Here is a 15,534-nt window from a genome sequence, read left to right as displayed (position 1 = left end):
GAAGAAACACACTTTTTTTGAAATTGCTGTTTAATAAAAACATTTTTTTTTTTTTTAAACACACAGAACATGACGCATTTGTCACAGACAGACGTCTCACTCCGCTCTTACTTCCTGTCTCGTTTTTAACCCTGGTGTTGTCCTCGTTTCAATGTGTTTTATATCTGAAATATGGATTTAATTCAACCAAATTGCCCCAAAGTAACATGGATGATTCCATACAACATTCTTCAGGTCAAATTAATGGTTACCTTCATTGAATTATTGGGGTGTTTTATTTAATCTCGTAGCATTTGAATCTGTGATCCACTCAACATCCTCTGATCTTAACTATTAGTCAAAATAATTCATAATTTCTGTCTTTTTAACTAAAAAACGTATGTATAACTTGATATAAATGAGGTTTGTTGACCATGGATTCCAAGAATAAGTGTAAAACCTTTTATTGAACCAGGTCAGGTTTTTTTTTTTAAAGCGCCAAGAGCTGGAAAAAGTTACAAATAAATCAGAAAAAGCAATAAAAGACATTGGAAAAGCACAAAAAAAAGAAAATAATTTTCAATTTTGACCTGGAAGGCCAAGTTCACGGTTAACAGGAAGACAACACAAGGGTTAAGCGTCCTGAGGATTACTTTCACTCTAAAAAACATAAATCTGTATCTTTAAGGTTAGAGTGCCGGATAGTAGACTATATTATAATATATTATATATTATAATCAGCTCAGTGTTAAAGTGTTTTAAGTATTAAAGCAGAGTAAAAGCAGTCTTTGTAACTGAGAAGCTTAATTGGGTATCATGCACGCCTCCTGCAACAATGCTAACGTTAATTAGCCTACATGTGTGCAAAAGGAAATCACAAGTAGGTCCCACAAAAACTAAATAAACAAGAGTCTAAGACATAAAATAGTGCAAGTTATAGCATTTGGATAACATAGTAAATGTGTAACAGGTCATATGACTTTGTGAAAGACAGTTATTGCTAATTAATGGCCCATTTTTACCCGCTGGCTTGGTTAAAAATGGGCTACCATTGCTAGAGACAGCCTAAAAACCTGCTTTTTAATGTACATGCCAGTTATGTTTGGTATTTTTTAATTTGTTTTTACATTTTAAAGACAAAAATGATAATTCGTCCAGAAAAGAAATGTTACGTTTTTATTCATCACTCACAATAACGTGGGATCATTTCTGATATTTCCTGATCATGTTTGAAGAATTCCCACGAGGTTCCAGGATGACGTTGGCAGTAAATATCATGCACGTTTGAATCCATGTGACTTCCATGTTGGATTTACTATTTCTGCAAATACTCGACTGAAGTGCTAATTATCGGGGGGGAATATACCCCCAACCACTTCATTTGTATTTCTCAATGTCACACGTCACACTATTTGAATCCATATTTGAATAAAATCCAATTTCTCAGAAAACGCTGTGGTGTCCCAGGGACCCTGAACGTAGCCGATCAAACAAAATGAATGCACTGTTACAAATTCAGAAATCAATACAGAGTTGCTGCTCTTCAGGGCTCATCTCACAGAAAGTGGATTTCCCTTCACCGATCAATGGAAGCAAGATGAATAACAAGCTGATGTGTTGCTACAGATGAGTTGACAAAGGAGGAAAATATCTGGAAATTGGCTGAAATGGAAACTAAAATGCTGGAATGGAAACAGAAGAAAGCCAGAGGGAGAACAGTATGCTGCCTGAACATCAGAAAATAAAATAAAAAAGGGGAATTTAGGACTAAAAAGGGTCTTTGCAATTGTGCGGACAACACAACAACAACAAAAAGGACCAAAACAGGCTTCGGAGGCCTCTTAAATTAACAGCATTTTCAGTTAAAATAGATTAGAGAAATAGAAAATGTTGTAATTTAAATTGTGAGCAGAAGTAAGTGAAGGACACAGACTTCAATCTTTCACCTAAGTGCACCTTTAGCAGTTCGATGGAGTCGGACCCGGGTGTTCATTGGTTGTTTGTTGCTTTTTTTATGTTTTTGTTTTTTTATTTTCATCTTTAAATTTTACAAAACATGTTAAACATTCATTGAACATGAATGGCATCAGTAGAAAGTAAAATAAAAAGCAGCATAAAAAAATAAATAGATAAATAAAACATGCATCACTATACAGTGGATATATATTATCTTAAGAAATAAATAAATAAATAAAATAAAAATATGTAAATAAATAAATATACAAATAATTAAAAAAAAGAAGAAAAAAAAGACCCTGGTGTTCATTTGACCCTGCTGCTGTTTTAATGAATGACGTCAGAACTGAGGCGACCAATGAGGCTGCAGTGTATCCTCTGACCCAGACTGACATCTAGAGGGTAACAGCAGCAGCTGCAGGTGTTTCCACTCAGGTGTCATCTGAGGGCAGAGTCAGGCGCTGTTTACACGTCAATGCTTTTATTTTGAAAAACTGAGACATTAAGCAGGCGAGGAGGTGAGGAAGAGAAGAAGAGAGGACGTGATTCGTTGCTGTTACTCCCCGATGTGAGTCAAGTGCAGATTTTGAATCGCGCATGCTCAGATTTGAACGGTTTACGGCATAACGTGTCATACTGAAATTTGTGAAATCCATGAAATAATAAACTTTTGTCATTACACACAATAACAGAAGATGGAAATCATTTCCAACACGTTGTAGCTATCTATGGTTGTTTGAATGCTAACGTTAGCTCAAAACGCCATTCAAATGACAGCCTTTGTTGTGTTTGATGCTAACTTGTTGCTAAGCTAGCAGTCATTTCAAAACCAATGTAGCTATCTATGATTGTTTGAATGTTAACGTTAGCTTAAAACGCCATTTAACTGACAGCATTTGATGTGTTTAATGCTAACTTGTAGCTAAGCTACCAGTGAACCAACTTGGTTAAGTAGGTCCATGTTTACTGTGTTGACATTACAGAAGTCTCTCGTTAGCATCTTGTATGCTACTTGTCGCAAAGTGACGCATGCGCGACTCAAATCTGCACTCGAATCACACTTTTTTTTTTACAGTCTATGATGGTTTGTGTCACGTTTAGTGAGAAAAGCTTGGTTCAATTAAAATTAAATTTATTAAAAGTAAAAAAAATAAAATAAAAAAAAAGTCAAGGGTGAAAACGAGTTGTGGTTGGTCGTCACGTGAGCGGAACAAAACAAACGGACTTCCGGTTTCTGCCTGTAGCACGTTGCCTTTTTTTCCTCCGCAGCGGACGCATTACCAACAACAACATGCCGAAAGCCAAGCAGTCCGCCAGGAGAAAGAAGTTCAATTACAATGTAGACCGGAAGAAATTGAAGAAACAGTACCTCAAGAAATGCAACCCGAGGATAGAAAAGTAAGCGTGGAACGGAACGGAACGGAACGTTAGCTCCCGTTAGCGCACTCTAGCTAACGCTAGCTCCCTTGAGCTAACTTGAGCTAACTTGAGCGAACTTGAGCTAAGGCTAGCTCCCGTTAGCGAACGCTAACCAACGCTAGCTCCCTTTAGCTAACGCTAGCTCCCGTTAGCGAACTCTAGCTAACGCTAACTAACGCTAGCTCCCTTTAGCTAACACTAGCTCCCTTTAGCTAACTTGAGCTAAGGCTAGCTCCCGTTAGCGAACGCTAACCAACGCTAGCTCCCGTTAGCGATCGCTAATTAACGCTACCTCCCGTTAGCGAACTCTAGCTAACGCTAACTATTGCTATCTCCCTTTAGCTAACGCTAGCTCCCGTTAGCGAACTCTAGCTAACGCTAACCAACGCTAGCTCTCTTTAGCTTTAACAGTGGGAATGTTAGCCTCATGTGAGACGGAGTTACCCGGTGTTTGCTAATTCTGGATGTTTTGATGCGGTGTTGGAAGAACTACTCAGATCTTTAACTTAAAGTGAGATACTACATGTAACGCTAGCTCCCGTTAGCTAACGCTAGCTCCCTTTAGCTAACGCTAGCTAACAGTGGGAGTGTTGGCACCATGTGAGAAGGCGTTACCCGGTGTTTGTTGTGAACTCCTCAGATCTTTAACTTAAAGTGAGACACTACATGTAACAACCTATTTAGAAGATTTTTTAAATTTGGGGCTATTTTGCTTCCATAACATGTCTTCTTTCAAACTAGCTAGTGGCAAACAAATATTTTTAATTTTACGTCACTTTGTCTATTTGTGCCTGCAGATTTCTATTAAATCACCAACAGTTCCAATTAAGGAATACGTAATTCGCATATTTAAACATCACGTTTCAGAAAACGTGTAAATCTATGGAGCCCGACAGATAATCGATTTTTAAGGCCGATCTAGATACAAATATTTGGCGATTAAAAAAACCCGATATGTCGGCCGATATATAATTTAAAAATAAAGAGAATCCAGAAAAACATAACAAAACAATTTACTATACATTAGTTATTTGTAGTTATACATGGGTCCTCACTAAAATAATACAATAAAGCAGTATAAAATCAAACTTGCTTGTTTTTATTGTCACAACAGAACAGAAGAACATCAAAATACACATTAAAGACATTTTAATTTCTGGAAATTCTGTCACAAATTAACATGAATATTTAGATGTTCGTCAGTTGTGTTGTGACAATAAAAACAAACAAGTTCATTTTAAAAATGCACTTTACTATTTTAGAGAGGACAAACAATGCAACTCCACAGAACTTTTCTTTTTTAATCCTGTTTGACAGTCAGTTTTAACAGAAAAAGAACATAAAGTAGCTTAACATAGATTTACTTTAGTGCTTTATTACGTGGTATCGCATCGGTGTGTGAACTCCGGTACCTCCAGAAACCAGCGTTGGAGGCCATATCGGAACATCTCTAGTCTGTAGGACAGGATTTGTAGTCCGGGACGTCTCTGCAGCACAACAACACTTCATTCGGAATGGTTTGACACATATTAACAATTATTGCACTAGTCCCCACAGCACCCCACACTGGTCCACCAGAGGAGCAGCTTCTCTAAGAGGCTCCGACAGCTTCGATGCCGCACGGACCGCTACAGGAAATCAGCAATAACACTTTTTAACATGTCATCTCTGGGTGCTAGATAAGACTTTTAGACACCACACTACTGCACTAATGCTACCTGCACAACTGGTTTATTTACATCTACCATACATTTTAACATTTTAGCATATTATTTAAGCAGTTGCACATTTTGTTTCCCCGTCCTGTACATATTCAAATATTTGTTCCTTTTACTTTATTCGTATTATTATTTCATGTATATTGTATGTATATTTTTCCTAGTATTTCATTTATATTTATATTCTGTGCTTTGTGACTGATTTTGCTGCTGTAAGACCGGAATTTCCCATTTTTCTTGGGATCAATAAACATCTATCTTATCTTAGTCCATATTGCGATTTTGATAGAATTGTGATTAATTGTGCTCCTTTACATACGAGTGCCCCCCCCCCCCCTCCCTTTTTCCACTCAAGTGTCATATTTACTCTACTAACTGGTCCTCTCGCTCAGTTCACAGATTCGAAATGCGTGGGACGACAAGAAGTCCATGGCCAGAAACCTGCAGGAGATGGGTCTGGCTTTCGATCCCAACCGCACGCTGCCAATAAAGAAGAAGAGCGTAAGTAACCCCCCCCCCCCCCCCCCCCCCCCCCCCCCCCCCCCCCCCCCGCCCGGGGTCTTCTTCAGAGGAGACACCATTCTCCTAAACGGCGCAACGCAGTAAGACCTGCTCGAGTGAGAAAGACCAACGGCCTAGTAGTCAGTTCCTGTGTCTTCAGGACACCTGAAATCTGCATCGTTGTTGTTGTTGATCATTTTCTTGATTAGTTCATCAGTCTTTCTCAGAGTCCAAGATGACCCAGACTGTCTTGTTTTGTCCACAACTCAAACATATTCAGTTTATTGTCACAGAGGAGTTAAACAACTAGAACATATTCATATTTAACAGGCTAGAAGCAGATAATTTTGCCTTTTTTTTCCCCCCTTAAAATTACTCAAATGAGTAATCTTAATCAGTTGCTATTTTGCCGCTGCAAATTCCCCCAGATGTCCTTCTTTTCGGACGGATGTCCGTTACCTTCTTCTTTCTTTGTGTTGGCTAAAACTCTGGAGGATTCATGATGACTATGGTTACCTGGTCCTCAGGTCTCTGCAGGGTAAATCCAGACAGCTAGCTAGACTATCTGTCCAATCTGAGGACTATGGTTACCTGGTCCTCAGGTCTCTGCAGGGTAAATCCAGACAGCTAGCTAGACTATCTGTCCAACCTGAGATTTCTGTCCCACGGCTAAAACAACTTTTGAACGTACACACGTTCCACCAAAACAACTTCTTCCCGAAGGCTGTTTAGCGGTGGCTCCGAGCGGTGCTTGGCGTTGCCCATGACGATTGTGGTTGGTTTAAAGAAATGCCAATAAACCAGAGCATGTTTCTCTCCCCTCCCAGAATGCTGTGTGGACTAGCCAGTCCCCCGTCCACAACGCTGTGGAGGATGGTCTGGCAATGTGAGACTATGTTAAACATAGACAAAAAGTCATTGATCCATAGAAGAAACCGCGAGACCCAATGGGGTTTCTTCAAGAATCATTCTACGGATCAGTGACAGTTCAGCTGCCAAAGGAATGAAATACACCAAATATAACGTGTATAATGAGAAACACCGGGTGTCCTATTCTTTACTGGAGCATCCCAGATGTACATGTGTGCAGAATGTGCCACATCAAACGGGTCGGGATATTAAAACCTCTCGGTTCATGCTCTGTAGTTTTCATCTGTGCCAGAAGGGAGCAACAGAGCGTTGGTTATGATGCTCAAACCCATTAAACCAGAAGAATTCCCCCTTAAACAAACACCCATGTCAGCTACAGACTCATAATACTCATTAAGTGAAACAAACCTGGATCAAATGTATTTGACTCCAAAAATATGCGTGTTTCTGCCTTCACTGGTGCTCTGCTGCTGCGATAGCCTCAAGCCTGCGTTGAATTAAAGTAAATTGTGTCCTCCGGGCTGCAGCTTCCCGCCAGCCTGGAGCACGGCTTCGTTCAGTTAACCCACGGCAGCATGAGACCCACGTGGGATTCATATTTGACTCTCCCCTGGGCTCGGGAGCAAGGGCCGTAGCGGTGTGGTTCGGTGAAATGGCATTGTTGAAAAAACAAAACTCTCATTTCTTATCTGCCGTGCCACATAATAGAAGTAAATGGATGATTTTGGGGGGAAATTAAACGTGTTTATCGGTTGATCCAAACACGTCGGCCGATGGCGTCCATTGTCTTCTTCATCGTGTGATTTTGTTTACACGTGTAGCTCCTCGGGAAAGACAAGGAGACGAGAGCTCCCGCCGGCATCGTGACCAAGCCCTACGTCATCAGCCGTAAGTCTTTCCTACTTCTTCATGGAAACTAACGTGCACTTCCTGTCTTTTTGTCTCTTGGTTTTGCTTCTAGGCATTTGCAATTTGCATTAGAGTAATTTAACAACTTGGGCGAACAAAATTCGTAAGCCAAATGTTTTTTTATTTTATTTTATTAAAGTCTGCTTTATTGTCAATTTCTTCACATGTCAAAACATACAAAGAGATCGAAATTACGTGTCCCTCTGTCCCACGGTGGAGACAAGACATATTTAACCAATTAGGTCCACGGACAAACGTAACATTCAAGTAAACAATATAAAAAGGAAAAATAAGAAGACATATACAATGAGGAGAAGAAGAGCAGCAAAAATTGAGTTAAAAATTTGCAATTATGTGCAAATAGATAGTCAATATATTAATTAATAAAAAATGTCCTGTGGGATTTCCATACCAATTGTCTGTTCTTTTGTCTTTACAGTCATATAACAATTCATACATCTATGTGAGCTCCCTGCTGCACACACACTCTGATAGCCCAGGTTCTCCTGAAAGAAAGGATATACATTACTTGTATTGTGCATCCCAGTGTTGCGGTAATACGAGCATTATTACACAAGGAGACCAGGCAAAACCCAAACATTAGAGGGAAAATTACATAACTGGCACCTCTATGCTACCGCCTGACTTGTTGCACTATTATACTATATTGATGCACGTTTTTTAACTCAAATTTTGCTGCTCTTATTCTCCTCATTGTATATGTCTTCTCATTTTTCCTTTTTATATTGTTTACTTGAATATTACGTTTGTCTGTCAATTGTCTTTTATTGTCAACTGTCAACCAAATTGACAATAAAGCAGACTTTGACTTTTAAAAAATGGCTAAGGTCTGAGAGGGTTAAATTCTTATTTTACAAAGACTCACTGAGATGGTTTACTTATTTTTTTATTTTCCCCATTGTATGTCTTCGCCCTTGTCTTTTCACCAAATATTTAACCGAAAAAGTTGAATTGAAGAAGGAATCCGTTGCATCATTTCAAGCTAACTGCATGAGAGCAACATGAGGAGTGTTTCTGCCTCTTGGCCTGACCTAACCTGTGTTTGGGGGGGTGGGGGTTGGTTTTGAGCAGAGCTGGAGGAGGAGGCCGCCCGCCCAGAGAAAGACTCCAAGACCTTGTCCTCCGACCTGATGGAGTACACTCAGTACATGATCCGAGAACACAAGGACGACTTCAAGGTAAGAGCACCAGAGCCGGGAGATGAAAGGACCACGCTGGCTTAGCCCGGCATTTTTATTTATTTATTATTTATTTTATTTTATTAATTCAGGAAAATGCACATCGATGCACACCAGAACACGTAAATGTGCCAGATTGGAGCCCGAGGACTAATTTCCATCTGCAGTCCAACAGGCAGGTTGGAGTTACAGTAAAAAAAAAGAGACATAGGATAGTGACAGTTAGTATATAAAGACAAGAAGAAACAACAAGAAAAAACAGGACAATTTATTAGTAGAAAAATGGAAACACAAGTTAGCGCTGGCTACATGTTTGGTGAGCTCTAAGCCACAGGTGTACCCGGCTGTTAAAGGAGGCCAGAGGGGGACGCTCCCTTATAGGTGGGGCAAGGGTATCCCATAATGCACTGCCTTTAATAGATAGTGCATTATGGCTGAAGGAGGTTTTTCTGAAAGGAATCTCACAGTCCCCGTTTACAAAATATTGAGTATGATCAGGCTGCAATTTTGTCCCCTCGAAGTGATCAATGCTACTCACCAATAGACCTTATATTACATACCTAAAATAGAAGTATTTTAACTAAGTAAAGCGCTGTAACGTGAGGTCTGTAGTGCAATAGATTCAGATTTTCCATTGATTATTGAAGTTAATGAAGAAGTTTTAGCGTTACTTGCCGAGTTGCACTCATGACACTTATGGTTGGAAGGGGGATTTCATGTTTTGTTTGGTTTTGTTGTGAATGATCCAACCCGCCCCTGCCTCCTGTTTTTCCTGTCAACCATTTCCCAAAAGCTTGAGTTTTAAATGAATTCTTTACCCCTTTTTTTTTTTTTTTACACATCCATTGGTTTCAGCTGAGTTTAATATATTCTGACATGCAACCTGTAGTGACTCAGAACCCGTTGGATATGAATGATTCATTGCAAGTGAATTAATGAGCAACATCAGACATGTTTTTACACTTTCATGGGAAGAGAAGCCTTGAAGACAGTGCAGACTTTCCACTCAGCCCACGCCACACGACGGTTTGATTGGGTTTCTGAGGCCGCTATCGGTATCTGAGAGTTAAAAACAATCTTCCACCTGCAATAACATCACCACCAGCTGCAGGTTGGCTTGTCTTAGCACCAATACTGGAAACAGAGCTCCACTCTAACGATCACAAATCTACTACTGCTGCAGAATTAAAGGGTAACTACCATTTTATTCAACCTGGACCCTATGTTCCTATGTTTGTGTATCTAAGGGACTAAGTGCCACAGACCGGTTGCAATGTAACCCCTAAGGGGAAAATGTCTAATTTGGTCCTTGTAAAATACACTTAATTTAAAATCGACAGAAACAAAATGAAACTAATGAAAAGCTGTTTTGTCTTTCCACTTTTCCAAACATCACAACTCTAGTTTTACTTGAAGAAAAACCTAATAAATATGTTGTCTCTATACACGCTAAAAGTGTTGTTTTTTTAAATGGAGTCTGGTGGGTTCAGCGCTAGAGACTTCAGATAAACACAAAGGTCTCAAAGAGGTTTAACAGGTCTTTCTCTGCAGGGATCCCTTCATAATGTTCCCATCAGTCACTTAGACACAAAGACACGAGAACATGGAGTCCAGGTTGAATAAAAATGGGAATTTAACCCAATCAGTGGCGAATGCTTGGCGCCGACACATCACATCTACCGCCGGTTGCTGCGTTGCCGACTCTGACCCTCCTGCTGGCTGCTGCGTGGTGCAAAGGATCCTCCAGCACTTCTTCATCATCATCATCATCATCTACCACATCCTCCCTCCCAAACTCCTCACTATCTTCCACCTCAACGTCACTGCCCTCGCTGTCTAACTCCTCCTCTGTCGGAGACATTTTCTCGCTCGTCTCTCAAACATTCATAAACAAACGCACACGTGTGTCTGGTTGATTGACGTGATTTTCAGCAAACTACGGCACATTTTGTGTCGTCACGTGGCTTTAAATAGCCAACAAGACCCGCCTCCTGTGTATCTGAACCAATGACGGTGCGTTCTCTGCTGCACGCGTCATGAAAAGACCGACGAGTACAGAATGCTGCTCCACGCAGCAGCCGGCAGGAGGGTCAGAGTCGGCAACGCAGTAACCGGCGGTAGATGTGATGTGTCGGCGCCAAGCATCCGGCACAGACGGGTTAACTTGTAGTTCATAAGTACTGAAAATGTATTTGCCAACCCAATTCAACATTTCCAACACACAGGAATGCGGTCCTCTAGTTCTAACCAAAGCAACGGCCTTGTGTCCTTTATTGTCCCTGCAGGCGATGGCCCGGGACGAGAAGAACTACTACCAGGACACGCCCAAACAGATCAAGAGGAAAATAAACGAGTACAAGCGCTGCCACCCGGAGCACTACGACAACTTCATGAAGTCGCTCGCTGCTCCGGAGCCCATGGCCCAGTAGGGGGGCGTCAACGCCGGTCCAGGACTTCAGATCACTCTCTGTATCCTGAGCTTATTCTGGACTATTCTAGACTGTCAGCAGGACCCAAGTCCCAGCCTGAGGACCCAAGTCCCAGCGTGAGGACCCAAGTCCCAGCGTGAGGACCCAAGTCCCAGCCTGAGGACCCAAGTCCCAGCCTGGGGACCCAAGTCCCAGCATGAGGACCGCAGATGCTAGATTTCTAGAGCTGGGTTCCTAAGCCACACTTTTTTTCGACACCAATTCTTTAAAAACAAAAATAAATCACGGCACAGATGTTTTGTTTTCCAGCTCCGGCTACGCGAGCCCCGTCTGTGTGTGTGTGACGTGGTTTTCCCTTCGTGTCTCCGTGACGTCTAACGTTAAACAGCCAATCACAGACATTATTAGATCTTGGGTAGAAGCATGATGCGTGCTCATTGGCTCCCTGACACCAATGATATTTACTCCTCAGGTATTACAATTGGGCGTTCAATTACGAATAATGTCTCAATACTCTGTACATTTAGAGGCGTCTCGTCTGTGTCTAAAAAGTAATGAATTTGGTACCCACTCCTTCTCATACCCCCCCCCCCCCCCCCCCCCCCCCCCCCCCCCCCCCCCCCCAAATTCCCAATAACCGACAGCGGACAGCAAGGCGGGATTTCCAGGAGCATTGAGGGACGAGCGCTACTTTGGTGTCTTGTTACCTTTCAGGACCTTTCTGTTGCGTTCCTCCCTGTCAAGATGTCATGTTGATGTTGTCTTTTCTTATTTTTTTTGATTTCAGGAATATTGTCCTGATCTCTGTTCTGAACATGCAACATGACTGAGATGTATTTTTAATGTCATCAATCATTTAAATACCTAAGAAGCTGATTTTGCTGATGTGTTTTCCTTTCTCCGGGACGAACCGCTTCCTCGCGTACACGCCGGAGAGTTCTCCTGACGTTTTCCTCTTCATCACACGGGCTGTTTTTAGATATTCAGGGAATCTCTCTGCAGCAGAGATGGGTGCATGTTTCCAAAATTACACTCATAACAGTTAATTAATTGACTCAATTTGTGCCAATGAAGTCACAACTGCCGGGTTAGAATAACATGGTTTGAGTCATACTCTCAACAGTATGAAAGATGGTGATATTTTTATTTTGTGTGTGTAATTAGTGTAGTTTTTAGAGACCTGAAGAGTTTAAATGGTTATGTAATTCTCAAGCGGTAAAGGAAAAAATCAGAGATTATATAAACACAAGTTGTTGTTTTTTTCCATCTGGTTGATTCTTTCAACCCCTCATGATTTATTTAGCGACTCACTGATGTGTGTTTTAATGGTTAATCACCAGACTTCTCTTCAAAGTTGCCCCAAAGTGAACCCTCCCAGAGCTCATATTGCCCTCACTCTACTTGAAAGACACCATCATGTACCAGTACATGGTTTAAAATTAATACTTGTCTTAAATTGTCTTATTTAATGTTGCTGTACAGCATGTGCAGGGCCTCATTTAAACTCTGTTGTCCATTCCCAGCTTCTATCACTGCTGTGAGCATTTTGGGTGGAAGCAAACATGGCGACACATCTCCCTCGCACACGTGTGCAATAGCATCGTGGTGCACGCAAGGTATCTCACATATTAACTGCTTTTGTCAAGAAATACATCCTTGAGATACAGTTCGACCTGTTCAAATACAACGGTAGGAGGCTAAATGTCTGAAATGGTCCGACGTATCAACCCTGTGTCAGTTTAAATCCACCTTATCCTCTTTGGACAGCTATACAGGAGAAAATGAAATGTCTTTTCCCCGTTAAACAGTCACAGATTTAATTTCTCTTTGAATTCCTCATGTTTTGTCGAACTACATATCCCATCATTCTCAGGCACTGTCCAAGCTTCAGTGCCTGAGAATGATGGCTGCAGTTGTTGAAGTCCATCTCAAAAAGGTTTTATCTTTATTATTATTTTTTAAAGATGTTCTAGCCCCAGTTCAGGAATATAATATTCACAATTCTGCTTAGTTTGGTTTCAACAGGGTTTCTGCAAAACTTCTAAATGTTATATAATGTTTAAATTCTAAATGTCATCCCCTTAAAAAGTCTTAACCCTCCTGTTGTCCTCGGGTCAAATTTTACCTCTTTTACAAATAGTCTATATCAGAAATATGACATTAATTTGAACCAAATTACCACAAAAAAGGATGGATTCCATGCAACGCTCTTTGCAAATACAATTAATCACTTACATTGAGTTTTGGGTGAAAATGTAAATGTTTTCCAATCAGCATCCATTCATACGCTCCTCTGATCTGAACTATTAGTCAACAATAAGTCATAGTTTCTGCTTTATTAGCTCAAATATTGGGTGTAATGCTATACAAATGAGGGTTATTGACCATTGATTCCAAAAAATAGTGTAGCACTGGTGGTAGTCAAATAATTTAAAAAAATGAATGCGTTAAATGTTAAATATCGAAGAAAAGGTTAATTAATCTTTTTGACCTTTTTGAACATAATAATTAAATTCGTAATATTGTGTTCTAAGTCCTAAACAATTTTAACCCTCATGATGTTCTTGGGTCAAAATGACCTGTTTTCAGTAAAATAAAAATAGTTGTGTCCCAAAAAATGGGCCGTTGAAATAAGCGCTGAAAATATCAACATTAAAAATATCAAAAATCATTTAAAAAAAGCCCCCACAACATTGAAAAAGTGACAGAAATGTCGGAAAATGCGATGTGACATGTCTTAATGTGCATACTTTCAATTGTAACGCTACTTCTAAGGCTCAGTGAAATGTTCCTGCAGTGCTTCTTCTTCTTCTGTTGTAGTTCTTTCTGTCATCAGTCTAAATATAATTCCCTGTATTAGGACTACAAACGAGACCAACGTGCAACTTGTTTTGCAGCCAATCAAAACAACAGTCCCAGGGAGGAACTCGGAGAATTGTTTCAGACGCTGTTCCCGGACTCTGACATCAGACTTTTTTTGATGATGTCATGATATATAGTCATATATAGTATAGTAGTATATATAGTATAGTAGATATAGTATATAATAGTCTTAAATTTCATTCATAATAGGCTTAAAAAGTCTTAAATTTGACTCTGGTCAACCGAACATGGAGACAAACAAGGAGAAGTGGCACGCTACGCTAAAGTTAACCCTTGTGTTGTCTTCCCTTTGTCCATGAACAACGTTTTTTTACCCTTATCTCAACGTTTGGTTGCTTTTTACAGCTTTTTTTAATGAAGTGGTTTTTTTCTTCTTTTTTTTTTATTGATTTTGCCGCTTTTTTCAAAAATGTTAACCCGTATTTCGACTTCCTTTATTTTGGATATAAAAATACAAACTTCACATTTGCCCCGAAGACAACACGAGGGTTTTAAATCCACCTCCGCCTCCACCTCGGTGCTTGTGTCATGTGCACTTTGAGCTCGTTATCTTAGTCTTCTGTTGTTTCAGATTATCCGCTGCACAAGTTAACAGAAGAGAAAACACCACCCGATACTCCGTCCGCTGCGTTCATCACCGACCGTTCCCGCTCTCGTCAATCGTTTACAGCCTCGTTCCGCTCAACGACTCCCAACAACAAGTTTCCGCGTGCATAACATGTTCGACCATGGAGAAATCTCCCTGGGAACATTCAGGAGGGAGGGGGGGGGGAACTTGATCATCAAGTATTTGAAAAGCAAGTTCTGGGTGGAGGAATGTGAGGGATGACTGCTCCGTGTTTACCAGCTGCTGCACTTGTTTTCATGAACATGGAGCTGCAGACTCGTCCAATAAAAATGGATTTTTTTTTTACTAAAACTCGATTCCCGACAACAGCTGTTCCTCAGTACTTGACATAGAGGAAGAGGCTGTATTAGTGTTAGCAGGTGTTGGCGGAAATATCTCATAAATTTGGACAGATAGGCTAAAATTGAAAATAAGAGACGAGGCTGACGAAGTAACAGTAACACTGTTGACTCTGTGCCATATATCCTGCATCCCATGTGCCGTTATTATCATTACCTCTGTGCAAAAACTTGCATTTGGGCAATTTTATAAATTGCAATTGAATAACTCATGTGTGATTTATTGTTAAATACTCTTAGTACTGCTGTATTTTGTACATTTATCCATCTCTGTACACTTACCTATCTCGCTCTTACCTTTGCTGTGGCAAACTGCAATTTCCCCACTGTGGGACAAATAAAGGTTTTTCTGATCTTATGTTAACAACTAATGGGGGATCCCAAATTAAACCTAAAATAAATGAATGACAGAGTAGAGCTGGGCCTGAAAGGTCCTTCTCAACAACCCTCGGGACAAATCCTTGCAGAGGGCAGGACCTGAAACCCAGGAGCAGTGTTGATGCCAGGTCCAGGTTTTCCATCAGTGCGATGGTTCAGTACGTCCAGGCTGCAGGCATCTTTGTTCCAGTTATAACCAGGAGGAACATCTGGGCCTGACATGTGAAGCCAGCAGCTGAGTTTCCGTCCCCTCTACGCCCCGATCTGTCGATGATTTTGTCGTTTTGATAGCCTAATAATGTCTTTATCAGCATTTGGAAGTACCTT

The 15,534-nt window shown here is 40.6% G+C and overlaps 1 protein-coding gene across 1 annotated transcript; it reads left to right on the top strand.

Annotated features, from left to right (window-relative positions):
* Nucleotides 1–3,142: 3,142 nt before the first annotated feature.
* nop16 (NOP16 nucleolar protein homolog (yeast)) lies at nucleotides 3,143–11,252 on the top strand. The gene is made up of 6 exons (XM_034890011.1): nucleotides 3,143–3,333; nucleotides 5,465–5,573; nucleotides 7,265–7,331; nucleotides 8,445–8,551; nucleotides 10,837–11,126; nucleotides 11,187–11,252. Exons 1-5 carry the CDS (start codon nucleotides 3,227–3,229, stop codon nucleotides 10,978–10,980), a joined length of 534 nt encoding a protein of 177 aa, XP_034745902.1. The 5' UTR covers nucleotides 3,143–3,226; the 3' UTR covers nucleotides 10,981–11,126; nucleotides 11,187–11,252.
* The last annotated feature ends 4,282 nt before the right edge of the window (nucleotides 11,253–15,534 follow it).

This window comes from Etheostoma cragini, chromosome 13 (genome assembly GCF_013103735.1).
Source record: "Etheostoma cragini isolate CJK2018 chromosome 13, CSU_Ecrag_1.0, whole genome shotgun sequence".
NCBI classification, from domain to species: Eukaryota; Metazoa; Chordata; class Actinopteri; order Perciformes; family Percidae; genus Etheostoma; species Etheostoma cragini.
This window is presented reverse-complemented; position numbering and strand designations above follow the sequence as displayed.